This window comes from Enhydra lutris, unplaced genomic scaffold (genome assembly GCF_002288905.1).
Source record: "Enhydra lutris kenyoni isolate GAN:26980312 unplaced genomic scaffold, ASM228890v2 scaffoldscaffold17, whole genome shotgun sequence".
Classification (NCBI taxonomy): Eukaryota; Metazoa; Chordata; class Mammalia; order Carnivora; family Mustelidae; genus Enhydra; species Enhydra lutris.
In genome coordinates this window covers 50,137,196-50,156,620 of record NW_019154101.1, presented here as the reverse complement: position 1 = coordinate 50,156,620, position 19,425 = coordinate 50,137,196, and the positions used below count along the sequence as shown (strand labels likewise).

The window sequence follows — 19,425 nt, the reverse complement described above, 5'->3', positions numbered from 1 at the left end:
GAGATGCAAAGAATGCCCCTCAAAATCAATAAAAATAGGTCCACACCCCATAACCTGATAGTGAAATTTACAAGTCTTAGCGACAAAGACAAAATCCTGAAAGCAGTCCAGGAAAAGAAGTCTGTAACATACAAGGGTAAAAACATTAGATTGGCAGAGGACTTATTCACAGAGATCTGGCAGGCCAGAAAGAACTGGCATGATATATTCAGAGCACTAAACAAGAAAAACATGCAGCCAAGAACACTATATCCAGCTAGGCTATCATTGAAAATAAAAGGAGAGATAAAAAGCTTCCAGGACAAACAAAAACTGAAAGAATTTGCAAACACCAAACCAGCTCTACAGGAATATTGAAAGGGGTCCTCTAAGCAAAGAGACACTAAAGTAGTAGATCAGAAAGGAACAGAGACAATATACAGTAACAGTCACCTTGCAGGCAATACAATGGCACTAAATTCACATCTCTCAATAGTTACCTGAGTGTAAATGGGCTAAATGACCCAATCAAAAGACACAGGGTATCAGAATGGATAAAAAAAACCAAAACCTATCAATATGCTGCCTACAAGAAACTCATTTTAGACCCAAAGACACCTCCAGATTTAAAGTGAGGGGGTGGAAAACAATTTACCGTGCTAATGGACATCAGAAGAAAGCTGGGGTGGCAATCCTTATATCAGATCAATTAGATTTTAATCAGATCAATTAGACTATAATAAGAGATGAGGAAGGAAACTATATCATACTCAAAGGGTCTGTCCAACAAGAAGATCTAATAATTTTAAATATCTATGCCCCTAACAGGGGAGCAGCCAACTATATAAACCAATTAATAACAAAATCAAAGAAACACATGGACAATAATACAGTAATAGTAGAGGACTTTAACACTCCCCTCACTGAAATGGACAGATCATCCAAGCAAAAGATCAACAAGGAAAGAAAGGCCTTAAGTGACACATTTGAGCAGATGGACATCACAGATATATTCAAAACATTCGAACATTCCATCCCAAAGCAACAGAATACACATTCTTCTCTAGTGCACATGGAACATTCTCCAGAATAGATCACATCCTCGGTCCTAAATCAGGTCTCAACCAGTATCAAAAGATTGGGATCATTCCCTGCATATTTTCAGACCACAATGCTCTGAAGCTAGAACTCAATCATAAGAGGAAAGTTGGAAAGAACCCAAATACTTGGAGACTAAACAGCATCCTTCTAAGGAATGAATGGGTCAACCAGGAAATTAAAGAAGAATTGAAAAAATTCATGGAAACAAATGAGAATGAAAACACAACGGTTCAAAATCTGTGGGACACAGCAAAGGCAGTCCTGAGAGGAAAATATATAGCGATACAAGCCTTTCTCAAGAAACAAGAAAGGTCTCAAATACACAGCCTAACCCTACACCTAAGGGAGTTGGAGAAAGAATAACAAGGAAAGCCTAAACCCAGCAGGAGAAGAGAAATCATAAAGATCAGAGCAGAAATCAATGAAATAGAAACCAAAAAAACAATAGAACAAATCTACAAAACTAGGAGCTGGTTCTTTGAAAGAATTAATAAGATTGATAAACCCCTGGCCAGACTTATCCAAAAGAAAAGAGAAAGGACCCAAATAAATAAAATCATGAATGAAAGAGGAGAGATCACAACTAACACCAAAGAAATACAAACAATATAAGAACATGTTACGAGCAACTCTATGCCAACAAATTGGACAATCTGGAAGAAATTGATGCATTCCTAGAGACATTTAAACTACCACAACTGAACCAGAAAGAAATAGAAAACCGGAGACCCATAACCAGTAAGGAGATTGAAACAGTCATCAAAAATCTCCAAACAAAAGCCCCGGGCCAGACAGCTTCTCAGGGGAATTTTACCAAACATTTAAAGAAGAATTAATTCCTATTCTCCTGAAACTGTTCCAAAAAATAGAAATGGAAGGAAAACTTCCAAACTCATTTTATGAGGCCAGCATCACCTTGATCCCAAAACCAGACAAGGATCCCATCAAAAAAGAGAATTACAGACAAATATCCTTGATGAACACAGATGCGAAAATTCTCACCAAAATACTAGCCAATAGGATCCAACAGCACATTAAAAGGATTATTCACCATGACCAAGTGGGATTTATTCCAGGGCTGCATGGTTGGTTCAACATCCGCAAATCAATCAATGTGATGCAATACATTAATAAAAGAACAAGAACCATATGATACTCTCCATAGATGCTGAAAAAGCATTTGACAAAGTACAGCATCCCTTCCTGATCACAACTCTTCAAAGTGTAGGGATAGAGGGCACATACCTCAGTATTATCAAAGCCATCTCTGAAAAACTCACCGCAAATATCATTCTCAATGGAGAAAAACTGAGAGCTTTTCCCCTAAGGTCAGGAACATGGCAGGGATGTCCGTTATCACCACTGCTATTCAACATAGTACTAGAAGTTCTAGCCTTAGCAATCAGACAACAAAAAGAAATTAAAGGCATCCAGATCGGCAAAGAAGTCAAACTCTCACTCTTTGCAGATGATATGATACTGTATGTGGAAAACCCAAAAGACTCCACTCCAAATCTGCTAGAACTTGTACAGGAATTCAGTAAAGTGTCAGGATGTAAAATCAATGCACAGAAATCAGTTGTATTTCTTTACACCAACAACAAGAAATTAGAAAAAGAAATTGAGTCAATCCCATTTACAACTGCACCCAAAACCGTAAGATACCTAGGAATAAACCTAACCAAAGAGGCAAAGAATCTATACTCAGAAAACTATAAAGTACTCATGAAAGAAATTAAGGAAGACACAAAGAAATGGAAAAATATTCCATGCTCATGGATTGGAAGAATAAATATTGTGAAAATGTCTACGCAATCTACACATTTAATGCAATCCCTATCAAAATCCCATCCATTTTTTTTCAAAGAAATGGAACAAATAATCCTAAAATTTATATGGAACCAGAAAAGACCCCGAAGAGCCAAAGGAATATTGAAAAAGAAAGCCAAAGTTGGTGGCATCACAATTCTGGACTTCAAGCTCTATTACAAAGCTGTCATCATCAAGACAGTATGGTACTGGCACAAAAACAGACACAGATTAATGGAACAGAATAGAGAGCCCAGAAATAGACCCTCAACTCTATGGTCAACTAATCTTCGACAAAGCAGGAAAGAATGTCCGATGGAAAAAAGACAGCCTCTTCAATAAATGGTGTTGGGAAAATTGGACGGCCACACGCAGAAAAATGAACTTGGACCATTTCCTTACACCACACATGAAAATAGACTTAAAATGGATGAAGGACCTCAATGTGAGAAAGGAATCCATCAAAATCCTTGAGAAGAACACAGGCAGCAACCTCTTTGACCTCAGCCACAGCAACTTCTTCCTAGGAACATCGCCAAAGGCAAGGGAAGCAAGAGCAAAAATGAACTATTGGGACTTCATCAAGATCAAAAGCTTTTGCACAGCAAAGGAAACAGTCAACAAAACCAAAAGACAACTGACAGAATGGGAGAAGATATTTGCAAAGGACATATCAGATAAAGGGCTAGTATCCAAAATCTATAAAGAGCTTATCAAACTCAACACCCAAAGAACAAATAATCCAATCAAGAAATGGGCAGAGGACATGAACAGACATTTCTGCAAAGAAGACATCCAGATGGCCAACAGACACATGAAAAAGTGCTCCACGTCACTTGGCATCAGGGAAACACAAATCAAAACCACAATGAGATACCACCTCACACCAGTCAGAATGGCTAAACTTAACAAGTCAGGAAATGACAGATGCTGGCGAGGATGTGGAGAAAGGGGAACTCTCCTACACTGTTAGTGGGAATGCAAGCTGGTGCAACCACTCTGGAAAACAGCATGCAGGTTCCTCAAAAAGTTGAAAATAGAGCTACCTTATGACCCAGCAATTGCACTACTGGGTATTTACCCTATAAAGATACAAATGCAGTGATCCGAAGGGGCACGTGCACCCGAATGTTTATAGCAGCAATGTCCACAATAGCCAAACTATGGAAAGAACCTAGATGTCCATCAACAGATGAATGTATGATGAAGAAGTATAGTATACATATACAATGGAATACCATGCAGCCATCAGAAGAAATGAAATCTTGCTATTTGCGATGACGTGGATGGAACTAGAGGGTATTATGCTTAGCGAAATAAGTCAATCGGAGAAAGACAACTATCATATGATCTCACTGATATGAGGAAGTAGAGATGCAACGTGGGGGGTTTGGGGGTTAGGAAAAGAATAAATGAAACAAGATGGGATCGGGAGGGAGACAAACCATAAGAAACTCTTAATGTCACAAAACAAACAGGGTGGCCAGGGGGAGCGGGGTAGGGAGAGGGTGGTGAGGTTATGGACATTGGGGAAGGTATGTGCTATGGTGAGTGCTGTGAAGTGTGTAAACCTGGCGATTCACTGACCTGTACCCCTGGGGCTAATAATACATTATATGTTTATAAAAAAATTTAAAAATTTTTAAAAATATAGTAAGAAGAGGAATGAGGAAGAGATACATATAGAGAATAATAAAGGATTTTGTGAACTTGAGGTGATTAGAAGAAGATTGAAGAGAAAAACGTTTAGAAAAGATGAGAAAAATTTTGGCTGGGGTGGAAATGACTGATATATTCACTAATAAACTACAGAAAGGTTGTGCCCAGAGAGTTTACAATCTCTCTGAGGAGAAACAGCAGGTGGCAGGCAGGCAGAAGCTACAGAATGTTCCCGTTAACCAGCAGGGAGCGCTGGCAGCCAGAACAACTGGGTCCTGCCAGGCTCAGGAAATGGCGGAGGCAGGTAGAATGGGCTGCAGGAGCAGGAGGCCAGGGAGATGGGTCCCCCAGCCACCAGAACACGTGCAGCCACATCAGCTGGGGGTTTGTCATTCCAGGAATGTTAATATTGTGTTCCTGGGGAGTACCTCATTCAGTGAAGATGTAGCTATTTGTAACATTTTCAGGGAAATTGGAGACACCGCCCACCCTCCCCTTTCTGGGAAAACCAGGCCGCTGTACTGAGTAAGAGGGAAAAATCTCAGTTCCTGTAGCAGCCACTTATGCATTCAACGGTTTCCTCATGAAAAGCTCAGTGACTTTTCTGGATGTCCTTTGCTAAATCCCAGTCTGGGAAGGTACTTGGAGGCTGCAGGCAGCATGGGGCGGGGAAGAAAATGAATTGCCCACACACCAGAGCACCGAAGGGCTCCCTGCTGAACTGCCAGGTGTGCAGGAAGCAGCCAGCCAGGGAAGGCAGCATTTAGGACACAGTGTGCCTCTGGATGGGCTCAGAGAGAATTACAGTTTAACCCATCCCCAAGCTCCAAATGATTATTTTAGGTCATGGGACCAGATGCCACTTTCATGATCTTTCCTGACACCTCTAATTTTGGCTAGGAATCAAAAGAATTGTTAAGATTCTCTTCCACTCTCTGACACATCTAATTCAAAACCGCGTATGTGAGGTGTCTCCAGAATCATCTATCGTTGCTTTTAAATGCCCCTTAGACACAGACTGGATATTGCTGCATTCAAACACATTTCCACCACAAGAATTAAAAAGTACTAAGTATACTTTTATTCTACTCTGTATCAATGAGACACACACACACACACACACACACACACACACACACACACACACAAATGTTTGGATCACTTGATAAGTTGTTAACATTCCAAGTTTTAATCGTCTTACAAGGACATAAATGATCATTTCCTGAGTTAACAGTGCAATGTAAAATTTAATCTGTATTGCTAAGAAGACATTTTACGGCATAGAAACATGATCAAAATGATCATTTACTTTATCATGTCATAAAACACAAGAGCTTACTGTAAAACAGTGATACACTTTAAATGGTAAGGAAGTTTGTGACTCATCACAAAAGACTCCTGTATGGACTTGTTGCCATGATTGATTCCAGGTCAGAAATCAGTAGTAAAATAAGTTATGGTACAAAATAAAGTCAACAAGTCATCTATACGGAAGGAACATTTGATTTCCTTGAAGAAACTGAAACCTGGATTCTAGTTGACCTTTTAGTTAGTATGTACAAAAATGTGCTCTTAAAAAATCCTAAGTAATCACAAATTTAGACAAAAACAGTTGAATAAAGGACAATGACAGCTCTTCATTATGCTGTAAAACTATGGATCTCATCTTTGGAAAAGTTCAGCTCATGCAGCAACCTGAAAAACAAATACAGAGTACATGTTTCTTTGGGAAAATGTTTAAAAATAAATAAGTAAGATCAAAGTTTGTCATCTTAACCATAGTATTTTTTTTTCATTTTCCCTGCTTAGTATGTATTTTCTAGGAAAAAAAAAACACAATTAACACTTCTAAAAAAAATTAACTATTATTTTTTAATATCACCAAATATCTAATCAGTGTTCAAATTTTCGATTATCTAATAGGTGCCATAATTTTTAAGTTTGTTTAATGCCAATTTAAGTCTACTCACTGTGACTGGCTGACGTCTTTTAGGTACCTTTTGATCTACAATATCCCTTCTCTCTCTCTGCTCTGCAGTTTCTTTGTTGACAAAACCAGGTTTTTATGTGGCTTCATTTTGCCTCATTTTTGTGGTGTACTTTAATAATATGTTCTGATGCCCTCTTTTTAAAATATATGTTCTGGGGCGCCTGGGTAGCTCAGTGGGTTAAGCCTCTGCCTTTGGCTCGGGTCATGATCTCGGGGTCCTGGGATCGAGCCCCACATCAGGCTCTCTGCTGGGTGGGGAGTCTGCTTCCCCCCCTCCCCCCACCGCCTGCTGCTCTGCTTACTCGTGATCTCTCTCTCTCTCTGTCAAATAAATAAATAAATAAAAATTTTTAAAAAACTTAAAAAAATATGTTCCTAAGTCTTCTTATTTCCCACAATTTAATAACCTGATCCAGAGGCTTGATTAAATACAGGTTCAATTCTTTTTTGATAAGACTACATCATAGGCGGTGTTTTTCCATCAGAAGGCACATAATACCTGACTGCCTCTCTTTTTGGATGCTAACAACCATTGGTGTTCTACATACACATCCATTAATTCATTAGGGACAGAAGTTGGTGACACATACTATAATTCTTTCTTCATTTATCACCTAAGGAATTCTACAGAGAAAAACAAACTTCTGCAAATTTATTATGTAGTTACTCAGTAGGAGAGCTCATACAGAAAAGGCAAATAATGGATATTTTCCCCCCTTTATTCACCAGTTTTCAAAGTAAGGAGCTGATCCCCCTGGCATTCTATCTTCATTCTCCCAAACTGAACAAGAAAAGCAGAAATACTGCTCAAGTATATTATAATTCAACTTGTAAAACATTATAAATAGAGACTGAAATCTTAGAAGTAGCTCTTTAAAATGCTGCTGGAAACAGAGAAAGACAACGACCATAGGGTTTCACTCATGTGGAGTTTAAGAAACAAAAAATGAACAAACAAACAAAAAAAGACCAAAAAAGAAAAAAAAAAAAAAGACTCTCGAATACAGAGAACAAACCAGGGGTTGCCAGTGGGGATGGATGACATAGATAAAGGGCTCAAGAGCCCACTTATTGTGATGAACACTGAGTAATCTACAGAAATACTGAATCATTATCATGTATGCATGAAACTAACATAACACTGTATGTTATAAAAAAGAAAAAAATGTTGCTGAAAATAAAAACATTTATTTAGTAATCACTGTATGTAGTCCCTGTGCTAATCATTTCACATGCCTAAGTATTATTATTTATTCCCTTGCACAGATGAGTGTACTAGCTTGGAAAGGCTGAATTGGCTCTAGGACACCCGCTTAGTGATTTCAAGATCACTGTTAAGTGATAGAGCTGGGATTCAGACTCAAGTTAGCAGCTTCTAGACATACACACATATTCAGACAAAGTAAAAGTCTGGCACAGGAGCCATAGGACCAATAGGGTACAACAGTCAAGCCTCTCATTGGCTGAACTCATCCAACCCTTCCAGCCACGCTCGCTGTCCCTCACTGGCTAGTGGCTTCACATTGGCCACGCCAGTCTTGTCTTTGGAATATCTGACTCCTCAGTGTGTCTGCTTGTTCCTCTGCCTACCATACCCTTCTCCACCTCCTCTGACCGGCGACATTTTGGCCATCACTCAAAGAATGGGTCTTCCTCCTCTCTCTCCAATACATACTCCTAGGTAAAAATAAATTGCCTCTTCCTGAATTTTCAGAACACTTTGTTTTTACCTCTTGTAAGAGTGTTTATGATATTCTGAGTCCTATTTTAGTCGGTGTGGGTATCTGTTTCGACCACTAGACAGTGTGGACCTCGAAATCAGAGACGGTTTTATTTATCTATGTACTCTACAAGTGGGTACTGTGTAGATGAAAGCACATTAACTGAGCAAGTAGTTATCTTGCTCTCTTTACCTATATTACAGTAAGATCCATTTCTGAGTCTTTCTCTGTTATCGTATCATACAAATTTAACAAATTTTCACCAACATGGAGTGTATGTTTGATATGGTTACACATACGTAGCAGACATGAGATTAACTTTGGAGGGCCTCAGGGAGGGGGCCTCAGAGTAATTTTTCAGGACAGCAAAAACTATGATAGAATAAGAGACCCAAGTAACTTCCAGGTAAGAGATACACCACATCCATTAAGATGGTTAAGGTGATGAAGTCAACGAGACGCCACAAGGGCAGGTGCTATGAATTGCAGGTACAGGCAATCTTCAGAGATACTGTGGACTGGGTTCCAGATGACTGCAATAAAGGAAATAGTGCCAAAATGGCAAGGCAAATGAATTTTTGTTTTCCAATGCATATCAAAGTTATCTTTGCACTACAGTCTAGTAAGTGTGCAGCAGCACTGGCGAAAAAAACAATGTACATACTTTAATTAAAAAAATTCTCTCCTGCTAAAACACGCTAGCCATCATCTGAGCTCTTGGCAAGCTGTAATCACTGATCACAGATCACTGTAACACACATAATAATAATGAAGAAGCGTGAAATATTATGAGAATTACCAAAACAGAGACACAAAGTGAGCAAATGCTGCTGGGAAAATATTACCGACGGACTTGCTCACTGCAGGGTTGTCACCAACCTTCAATATGTTAAAAAAAAAAAAAAGGCAGTATCTGTGAAGCACAATCAAGTGAAGAGGAGCAATGAAACGAGATGTGCCTGTACTGATGTGAATCAGGCCACATCTCACAAGCAACTCCATGCAGCATGCTCGAAGGTGAGCAAAAGCAGGGACCCATAGATGACGATCAGTGACAGCCCCGAGCAATCCTAGGCAAGCCAGATGAGGCAGCACAGAAAGATTAGCTCAGAGGTAAAGCTGAGAAACTAAAACTGGAGAATTATAGTCAATTTTAAAAATGTAGGTATACGAGGATCTCGGCTACCTCTGTTTAATTCCACACCCACCGAGGCTCCGGTGTGCAAGGCAGTGGGCTAAGCCTTGCACACACGGCACGAGAATGAGAGGGAAGAGCCTGCAAATAGCCCATCATTCAGGGGAGAAAACAGCCCACTTCTTTAGGAGGCTGGACAAGGGATTCTTCCTCAGTCAGTTAACTGCACTAAGTGGTCTTAAAGACAGTCTCTTTCAATGCTGAAGGGTTTATGATTCCCATCATTTAAAAGGATTATTATGCTGCAATCTATAAAGTAAGGCTTAAGATACATCTAAAATAGCAGTGCCAATAAAGTTGAAGAATGTATCTCTTAACCTTTTTCTTCTGGAAAATTATTTTACTTCAAATCATATAGTTAGTCTTCACTATAATTTTAATAGTTTTAACTCTAAAAGATTAAAAAAGTTTAAATTATAATATTTTAAAAAATTTAAGTTGAGAGTGCTTAAAGAACATTTTTCTGAAGGTATTAAAATCCACAAACACACTTAAATTTAATTAAAACACTTTTAAAATGCAACATGAAAAGAAAGAGTTCTCAATGTCTTTATTTATTGAGGTTAATCTTTTTCTTAATTAAAATTAAAAATAAGATAGCAAGAGAGGAAACTATCCAGAAAATGTTAGGTGTAGCCATATTTCAAAAACAAGGAAAAACCGGGCATTTAAGGCAGTCATATTTTAAAATCACCTAGACTGGGACGCCTGGGTAGCTCAGTTGGTTGGACAACTGCTTTCGGCTCAGGTCATGATCCTGGAGTTCCGGGCTCCAGCTCCACGGGGAGTCTGCTTCTCCCTTGGACCTTCTCCTTGCTCATGCTCTCTCTGTCTCTCTCTCAAATAAATAAATAAAATCTTAAAAAAAAATGAAATGAAATCACCTAGACACCCAATAGTAGCTACATTTAATGAATTATTTTAAAGTGTCATTTTAGATTTAAATCAGGGCAAGGTGAATTTCAAACAAGAAGAACACCACCACTGATGTTTCATTATCCAGACTCAACTCTTGGTCTTTGCTTATTTATGTTCTAGTCTCTCCTGTCTTGCTGTCTGGCTTTCAGTCACTGTAATTTACTAGCTTTTGCCTAATTGCAGAGAATGAAAAAAAGCCAAAAGCTACAATGAGATGAACAATGCTTACTAATCACTCTATGTTCTGAAGCTGTGGTGTAAGAAGAGGTTGAATCCAATGTCCCACCTAAGACTGTGGCACCAAACTCATGAGTATGTATCCATACTGCCTGTCATTAGCAGAGATCTTCCCATGTAAGTGATTAATGGGATCACTCCCATGTAACTCCACATATAAACCTGGCCTCCAACCTCCCCCATGCATGAAGGTTAAAAACTTTACTATTTTCTTAGGCTGTAACAGACTCTTGCAGTGCCGCTGTGTATGAATGGGAAGAACAGAGAGCTAAGTCAATTGCTTTTTATAGATGATATGCATTTCAGAGTTTTGGGTATTCTTTTTTTTTAAGATTTTATTTGTTTATTTGACAGACAGAGATCACAAGTAGGCAGAGAGGCAGGCAGAGAGAGGAAAGGAAGCAGGCTCCCCGCTGAGGAGAGAGCCTGAAGCTGGGCTCGATCCCAGCACCTTGGGAGCATGACCTGAGCTGAAGGCAGAGACTTTAACCCACTGAGCTACCCAGGCACCCCAAGTGTTGGGTATTCTTTTCCCTACCACAGTACTACTCACCTTATTCCTTGTTCTGTGAATGGTGTTGGTCCACAAATGCAGATGAGGACTTTGGATTTGTCTAAACTTCTTTTCAAAAATTCAGAAAGAAGAGCTGGTGAAATGTGTCCCCGCTTGCCATTCCATTCAGAAGTAGGTGCTGAGAGAACAAATTCAACATCAAATCTAGAGAAAAGAAACATTTTTAAAAAATCTATTATTTTAAACATATTATTAGCATGTTGCAAGTTCATGAAAATGTTTTCTTTTTCCCCCTTGAGAACAACTTAATGCAAGAAGAGTGATACACTTCTAGAAAAGCACTAGAATACATTGGAAGCAAAGACTTAACAAAAACATACAGGTAAATGCATATTTACTGAGGATTAGCTTTCGCTACAGATAAGAAGAGTAGTCTGGCATTATTTACAGGATTCACTAGAAAGAGACTTCCAAGGGATCTCAGAGAACTCCACATTTCTATTAATAATCTGCTTGTATAACCATAAGAGACTCTTTTTTTTTTTTAAAGATTTTATTGATTTATTTGACAGACAGAGATCACAAGTAGGCAGAGAGGCAGGCAGAGAGAGAGGGGGAAGCAGGCTCCCTGCCAAGCAGAGAGCCCGATGTGGGGCTCGATCCCAGGACCCTGGGATCATGACCTGAGCCGAAGGCAGAAGCTCTAACCCACTGAGCCACCCAGGCGCCCCACCATAAGAGACTCTTAATGTCACAAAACAAGCTGAGGGGGGCCGGGGGAGTGGGGTAGGTAGAGGGTGGTGGGGTTATGGACATTGGGAAGGTATGTGCTATGGTGAGTGCTGTGAAGTGTGGAAACCTGGTGATTCAGAGACCTGTACCACTGGGGCTAATAATACATTATCTTTATTAAAAAATAAAAAAATAATCTTTTTGTATAAATCATAGTACAGGCCAATTACCAATGACATGTGCATTTTAACTCCGACCTGAACCTCTCCAATGAATTCCAGACTCAAGGACCTATTTGACTTCTTACTATTGCTGTCTCAATCGCTTCAACCTCAACTTATGACCTCCCTACCACACTCCTGATGTTATCCTTATGAGTGGTGCCATTGAACTTGGTTGCCAAAGCCAGGGATTTATCCTGGATACCTTTTCCTGCCTCACCCCTCACAGGCACACCCTCGCCAAGTCCTCGCTCCTAACCATGTGTCTGCTTCTGTCTTCACATGCTGCCCATCCTCTTTCTTTCTGCCAGTGCTCCTACCATGCCCCACTCTTCAGTTCTTAGCTCAAGCATCATTTCCACAGGGGGAAGCATTGCAGCCTATCAGCCCTTTGTTATATGTGGTGGAGACATGTCTCCCTTTCCCTTTTCTTCAGCTTGTAAATATGTGGTCATCAAGATGACTAGTCCATGAAGTCCACCTTCCCCATTAGATCATGAGAATAATGCTTTGGCTGTCAATGCGCCCCTAGTGGCTAACACCCAGGAGGTGCTCAAACACTAAGAAATGATACACAGGAAAAAGGAAATGTACAGAATTAAAGTCAGAAAGAAGAACATCAAGCTAAGTCTCACCACGTAATTACAGACCATTTCCCCCCATAGTTCTGTAATCTGTTGAGTGAACTACTGGTAAAGAATCACAGTAAATTAAACATTTTATGTTGTACCTGCTCTCCAAAGTAGCAAACGCCAATTAATTCTTCCCACTTTTAGTAGCATCAGATCAAATGATTTTCTACCGTTTCCAGTGAATAACTGAGATATTTTCTCAAGACCAGCAGGAATGAATCATCCATTAATGTCAATCTTAAGAAAAAGCGGAAAAAAACAGCTTCCCTTGCGAGGGGGCTGGGGGAGCCAAGCATCACAAGAGAAACAAGAGGGATCTGGTGCTGCTCTCCCTCACATCGCTCTGCTGCCGCTGAGTTACAGGTCCCCAAAACAGACCGGCATGAAGCACGACAGACCAACTCAGAGTGCCTGCCAGGGGTGAGAAAACCAGTCCTAGTTCCCACCTAGACCCCAGCCTCTAGGTCTTATTTGCCCATGTGCAGGACAAGGTGGGAGAACTCTATGATCCTTATTCTAGTATTCTGATTTTATATTTAAGAACCTTTTTTTTTTTTTTTAACCTCTGAGGCTCCCAGGTAGTTTTAGCAGCACTCTAATCTACTCTGTACAAAAGAGCTTCCCAAAGACTTCCTTTTACTAACCGATTTTTCCCTTGCTAGCATGTAAAATTAAGATAGTTTTAGATAATTCTAGAATGTTCTATTTGTTTACTGCTCCATGAGGGCAGGATCCTTGCCTGCCTTATTTAATACTGGATCTAGAGGAAAGTGTGCAATACTGGCTTGAGGAAAGTGTGCAAAAATGCCTGATGAATGAATAAAGAAATGTATTTACAAAGCAGCCATACTGGTCAAAAATAAAAACTGTACTTTTTTTTTTTTTAAAGATTTTATTTATTTATTTGACAGACAGAGATCACAAGTAGGCAGAGAGGCAGGCAGAGAGAGAGGAAGGGAAGCAGGCTCCCTGCCAAGCAGAGAGCCCCATGTGGGGCTTGATCCCAGGACCTTGGGATCATGACCTGAGCCAAAGGCAGAGGCTTTAACCCACTGAGCCACCCAGGCGCCCCTGAAACTGTACTTATTTTTAAAAAATATTTTATTTATTTACTTGACAGAGGAGAGAGAAAGCACAAGCAGGGGGCAACAGGAGAGGGAGAAGCAGGCTCCTGGCTCAGCAGGGAGCCCGATGAGGGGCTCGAGCCCATGACCCTGGGATCATGGACCTGAGCCCAAGGCAGACACTTAACCAGATGAGCCAACTGGGCACCCCTAAAAACTGTACTTAGAAGAACAAAGTCATGTGTTGGCATCTATGAAATCACATTAAAAAATGTACATGAACTCATAAGTGCATTTTTCTGGGAAGACATAATCCTTCATCAGATTATCAAAGGAGACCCAAAACAGCTGCTGAACTACTATCTTAAGACATTCCCAATTACACATAGACAACTGGATAAAAGATAGCAACTGCCTGCTAAATTAAAGATAAAAAAGTGTCTCCTCTAGCTCTATTTCCAACAAATCTGTCACTGGAACAAAACTGTGAAGATATATAAATCAATAGTGGTGTCCCTCTCATCTGAAAAAAAAACCTCATGATTTTCTTTTACTGAGATGTTAAAAAAAAAAAAACAAAAAACAGCCTATCATTGGCATACTTTCTGCAGGTGTCCACTGAAGGGTGGTAAATAACTGAGATCTTTACATAAATGGTGTAAACTTCTCATGCATTTCATATTTATTCACACAATGGTCCCTTGACTGTAACTTTTGGGCACTCAATGGAAAAAGTGAACGGCCACATGGATGCAATTTTTAGGGATATTGTAAAAGGCTGCTATCTTGCTTATCCCCTTCACAGGACTAGAAGAGCTTACACTGGAGTAGGAGCCATATCAAGTTAAAACTCAAGAACATTTAAAAGAGGGACTCCTTTTTACCCTATCAAGACACAGATGGTTACTATGGAATCCTCTCTTCTGGTTTATTCTGGAAGAAGGCCAAATTGTCACCTGAAACAATTACAGTCTTGAGGCATAAGAATAAAAGTTCCGAAATTCCTTCCTGCCCTACGATTTCAAAATGCAGGAAAGGTCTAGAACTCTTGAAAACGTTACCTGAAAATAAATTTAGATCATCCATAAAGTGCAAAGCAACATAAAAAGAGAATGAAGAGAGAAAAGAGACCTACTCCTAGAAAATGCCTGTGTGTTCTAAATGTCAATGGCAGTAAATAAGCTTGTGAAAAAAATTCTTTTAGAGTAGATGGATAATGATCTGAGATGAAATATCTTGACATACAAATGTATTCATTCAGTCTAAATTCTATGCAGAGCCTGCAGTCATCCAACAACAAAGTCCCTCCTCCAGGCAGTCAGCTTCTGAAACCTACCTCCTTCACATTTCTTACATGCGTCCCCTACCCTTCCATGTTTACTACAACTTCACTGAAGCCCTTAGACCTCTTATCTAAAATACTGCCCTAGGGGTGCCTGGGTGGCTCAGTCATTAAGCACCTGCCTTCGGCTCAGGTCACGATCCTCAGAGTCCTGGGATCGAGCCTTGCATTGGGCTCCCTGCTTGGCGGGAAGCCTGCTTCTCCCTCTTCCACTTCTGCTGCTTCTGTTCCCTCTCTCGCTGTGTGTCTCTCTCTGTCAAATAAATAAATAAGATCTTTAAAAAAATGAAAAAGTAAAATAAAATACTGCCCTAATACCCTCAGCCCAAATCTATCTGACACATCATTGCTATTAGTTCTCCTAAAAACCCTGATCCCATCTTACAACTTTGTGCTTTTGAAGCTTCCGTGATTGGTAACTGCCCAGAGAATAGTATTTTAGGGTATCCAGGGCCTAAAAGAAAAATACTAGATCATATGGTATCTGTCTTTCTCATTTTCTCTATTCCCCTTATTATTATACTCTCTAGCTCCATCCATGTTGTTGCAAACGGCAAGATTTCACTTTTTTTTTTTTTGTGGCTGAATAATACCATATGATTTCACTCACACATGGAATTTAAGAAACAAAACAAATGAGCAAAGGAAAAAAGAAGAGAGAGTGAAACAAACCAAGAAGCCGACACTTAACTACAGAGAACAAACAGGTGGTTACCAGAGGGCAGGTGGGTGGGGGATGGGTGAAAAAGGCGATGAGGAGTAAAGAGTGTACTTATCATGATGAGCACTGGGTAATGTACAGAATCACTGAATCACTATACTCTATACCTAAAACTAACAGAACATGTTAACTATACTGGAATCAAAACTAAAAACTTAATAAAAAATACCAGAAACAGCAAGAAGACTTGTTATTTGCCCACAGGAAAATAACTCACAAAATAAATAGCTAGGGATTAAAATTTGATAAAATATATACATTATGGAAACACTTCTCAAAATGAATCTGATGAAATACTGTGTGCTTCCTGATGTTGAACGGTAATTCATGAGAAAAGGCTAACCTATCAAATGAGTTTGGGACTACTGGGTTAAGAAAACTTAAATAGATTTCTTCAGAATTTCTCAAAACCTTGCATATGCTAATTTCCCAGCAAATCTTCAAGGAGGTAATATGGTATATATTCTTTCTCTAATTTATTTATTCACAGAGCCCTTTAGCGGGGAACACACGAACATTCCAAAAAACACACCATTTGAGGACCATCTGGGAGGAACAGAATGCTTAAGGGTCCAGATTAGGGGTCCACATATCTGAACACATCATAGGCTGGAGAAAAAGAAAGGGGTTCGGGCACATTTTCCATTTACTTTGGACTCTCAAATCATCAGCTTTTGCTAGATCAACTGCACTGAAACATTGCGAGTCCTAATGTGGATACCAGAGTACAGAAACAGAGCCAGTCATTATCTACAGAGCCTGTGGGTAATAAAGGGAGACAAACTTCCTTCCCATGTGGCCAGAGCTTCCCACGCCCACTTTGTACACACTTACTTAATATATGAATTACACTTAAGGTCTTCCATTCCCTGATTTTAACCTACCCCGTTTCTTTGGCTGCAAAAGGAGAGGATTTGAAGTGATCACCACTAAGATTCCTTTTAAATAGATCTAATTAATGGTTTTATTTTTGCACAAAGTTACTTCACATTGTTCTCCATTATGCAATGTATATAGTTCAACAAAACTGGACCGGGCTCTTTTGCTAAATGCTAAATCACTCAACATACTGGCCCTTATGGTTTTTTGCTCCTAAAATCCTATCACCCAAATTTCTTCTCCTGTTCACAGAAATGCTAATTGCTTCCCAAAGCTCAGCTCCAAAGCCCCTTCTTCCATTAAAGTTTTGCCATCCCCACCCTCACAAAAACAGAATCACTCTATAACATTTGTAATATAGGATTTGTACCTCTCAAAGCACAGACTTTACTGTTACTACTGACCTTCAGGACTTCTCCACCACTAGGTCCTCTTACTCGCTCTGTATCTTTTCCCAACATTAAGAACGCTTTGCAAATGGTGAGTACACAGATATGTGAAGTGAGGCACATGATCCACTAGTGCCTATAACGGGGTACACAACCCCGTCCTTTGTGCCCCATTCCTTTGCTGCTTGGAATCCCTTTCCTTTTCTCTTTCCCATATGCCCTAAACATTAATCTCATCATTTCTAAAGGGAAAATAAGGACACTAACATATTGAGTGTGTGGGGTGCAATATTCTGTACTGGGTATTTTATCTTTCTAGAGGCTATTGCCAAAATATATCAATAGTCTTGGTATTCTCTGACCTGTTGATTCTTCTGATGAATTTTTATCCTTTATAGAGAGGTACAGAACAACTTCTAATCTCTAGACCAAACAGCAGGGGATTGGTTAAATAAATCATGGTATGCTTACATGATCAAATACAATGTAGCTATGAAAAATCATGGTATCGTGCAGGTTTTCCCAACTGGCACTACTGGCCTTTGGGAATGGGTATTTCTTTGTAGTGAGAGGCTGTCCTGTGTGATGTAGGAAATTAGCAGCCTTCCTGGCCTCTACCAACTAGATGTCCTCAGGGGTGATGATAAAAATGTTTTCAGACATAAATGCCCCCTGAAGTCATGGTGGCAGACAAAAATTACTCCAGATGAAGAACCACTGCTTTAAAGTAGTCTATGCACAGAATAGGCATAATACACTAAGTAGAAAATGTAGTTATAAAACATACAGTCAGTATGACTACATTATTTAAAAAAATACAAAACAAAAAGATGAGTGTGTGTTTGTGCACACGTGTTTGTGTGTCAGAAAGAGAAAGAGCGCTTTACTAAAAGAAGGTTACTTTCTCCAAAAATGACTGCTCTGAAAGTGAAGGAAAACACTTGTTATATTTCTGTATTACAAAATGTTGCCCAGAAGTCAATCTCCTTGTCAAGCTATCCTACCCCTCAAAGATCATTCTGCAAAAGCTGAGAACTCACAGAGCTAGGGCATTCTGCTGGGATGGGACCTCATGCATAACACTGTTCAGTAGTCAAAAGAAAGATAAGTGAAGTTCAATTTGCATTCCAGTTTACATAGTAATTAGTTACATCTACTACCATACATATTTGCTTTCTGTTTTCTCTCAGTTTTCTTTAGAAAAATAAATGTGTGAGATTTTGCTAGATTTGAAAAAAATTTTTTTAAAAGATTTTATTTATTTACTTGACAGAGATCACAAATAGGCAGAGAGGCGGGGGGGAGGGGGCAGGCTCCCCACTGAGCAGAGAGCCCGATGCGGGGCTCAATGCCAGGACCCGGGGATCATGACCCAAGCTGAAGGCAGAGGCTTCAACCCACTGAGCCACCCAGGCACCCCAGATCTAAAATTTTTTGAATGGAGTCTTAACCACTGGAGTTAAGAGTCAAGTGTAATAACATATTTGGATAAAATTCAAGTAAGCTATTTTCTGTTCAAATTCTACACTTAATGGAACTTGGCTGAAATAGAAATGTCCAAAAAAAGTATTTATGGTATATCTGTGTTCTGCAATTCTGTGAACTTTAGCAGTGTGGGTCAATGAAGAGATAGATCCCCTGGATTGCATGGGAAAATAAGCCAACACAGTATGTTGTTCACTGTTGTGCCCCTGTATGCAGGCACATGGTAGAAGCTCCCGTGTATTTAATGAATGAATGAATGCTACACATATGCTAATTCTGGGTGAGGCATCTACATATACAGTACCTCATTGACCTCCATACCCAAACAATTCTATGATGTAGGTATTGATATTCCTATTCTACAAATGGAAAAACTGAGGCCTTAAATGCTAACAGAAACACAGATGTGAGTAACTAAAATAACCTTATATCAAATCTGAACGTTTACTTTCCTTTTTTGTATAGGACTTAACAATCAACAATGCTACAAAACCCATCAATAAGCTTTTAAGGTTAGCTTTCTTATAAAGCCTCAGAATATGGTAACATTGCAGAGAGACATTCCACAGCCATCTATACAAGCACAGCTTTTATGTCTCCAGGGACCATAAATTATCCAACGCTAGAGGTCAGTGCCTCAAGCAAGGACAGCTGAGTCTCTAGGAAGAAGAAGGAGGAGGTAAGTGAGCAGAGAGAGAGTGAGAGCACAGAAGCAAGAGCGGAGAGCAAGATAAGGAGAAGGAGCAGAAGAGAAAGGGTAAAGGCAGGCCAGAAGTCAGAACACTAGCACTTTTCTCTGCAAGGTGGAGAGGAACACAAGCCTGGTAAGTGCTATTA

The 19,425-nt window shown here is 39.7% G+C and overlaps 1 protein-coding gene across 1 annotated transcript in view; it reads right to left on the bottom strand.

The window, feature by feature from the left end:
- Positions 1–5,714: 5,714 nt before the first annotated feature.
- Positions 5,715–19,425, bottom strand: part of LOC111147849 (cytochrome b5 reductase 4) — an 87,380-nt gene continuing 73,669 nt past the window's right edge. The window contains 2 exon segments of the mRNA XM_022504101.1: positions 5,715–6,243; positions 11,163–11,327. Coding sequence (XP_022359809.1) covers positions 6,189–6,243; positions 11,163–11,327 — 220 coding nt within the window. The 3' untranslated portion in view covers positions 5,715–6,188.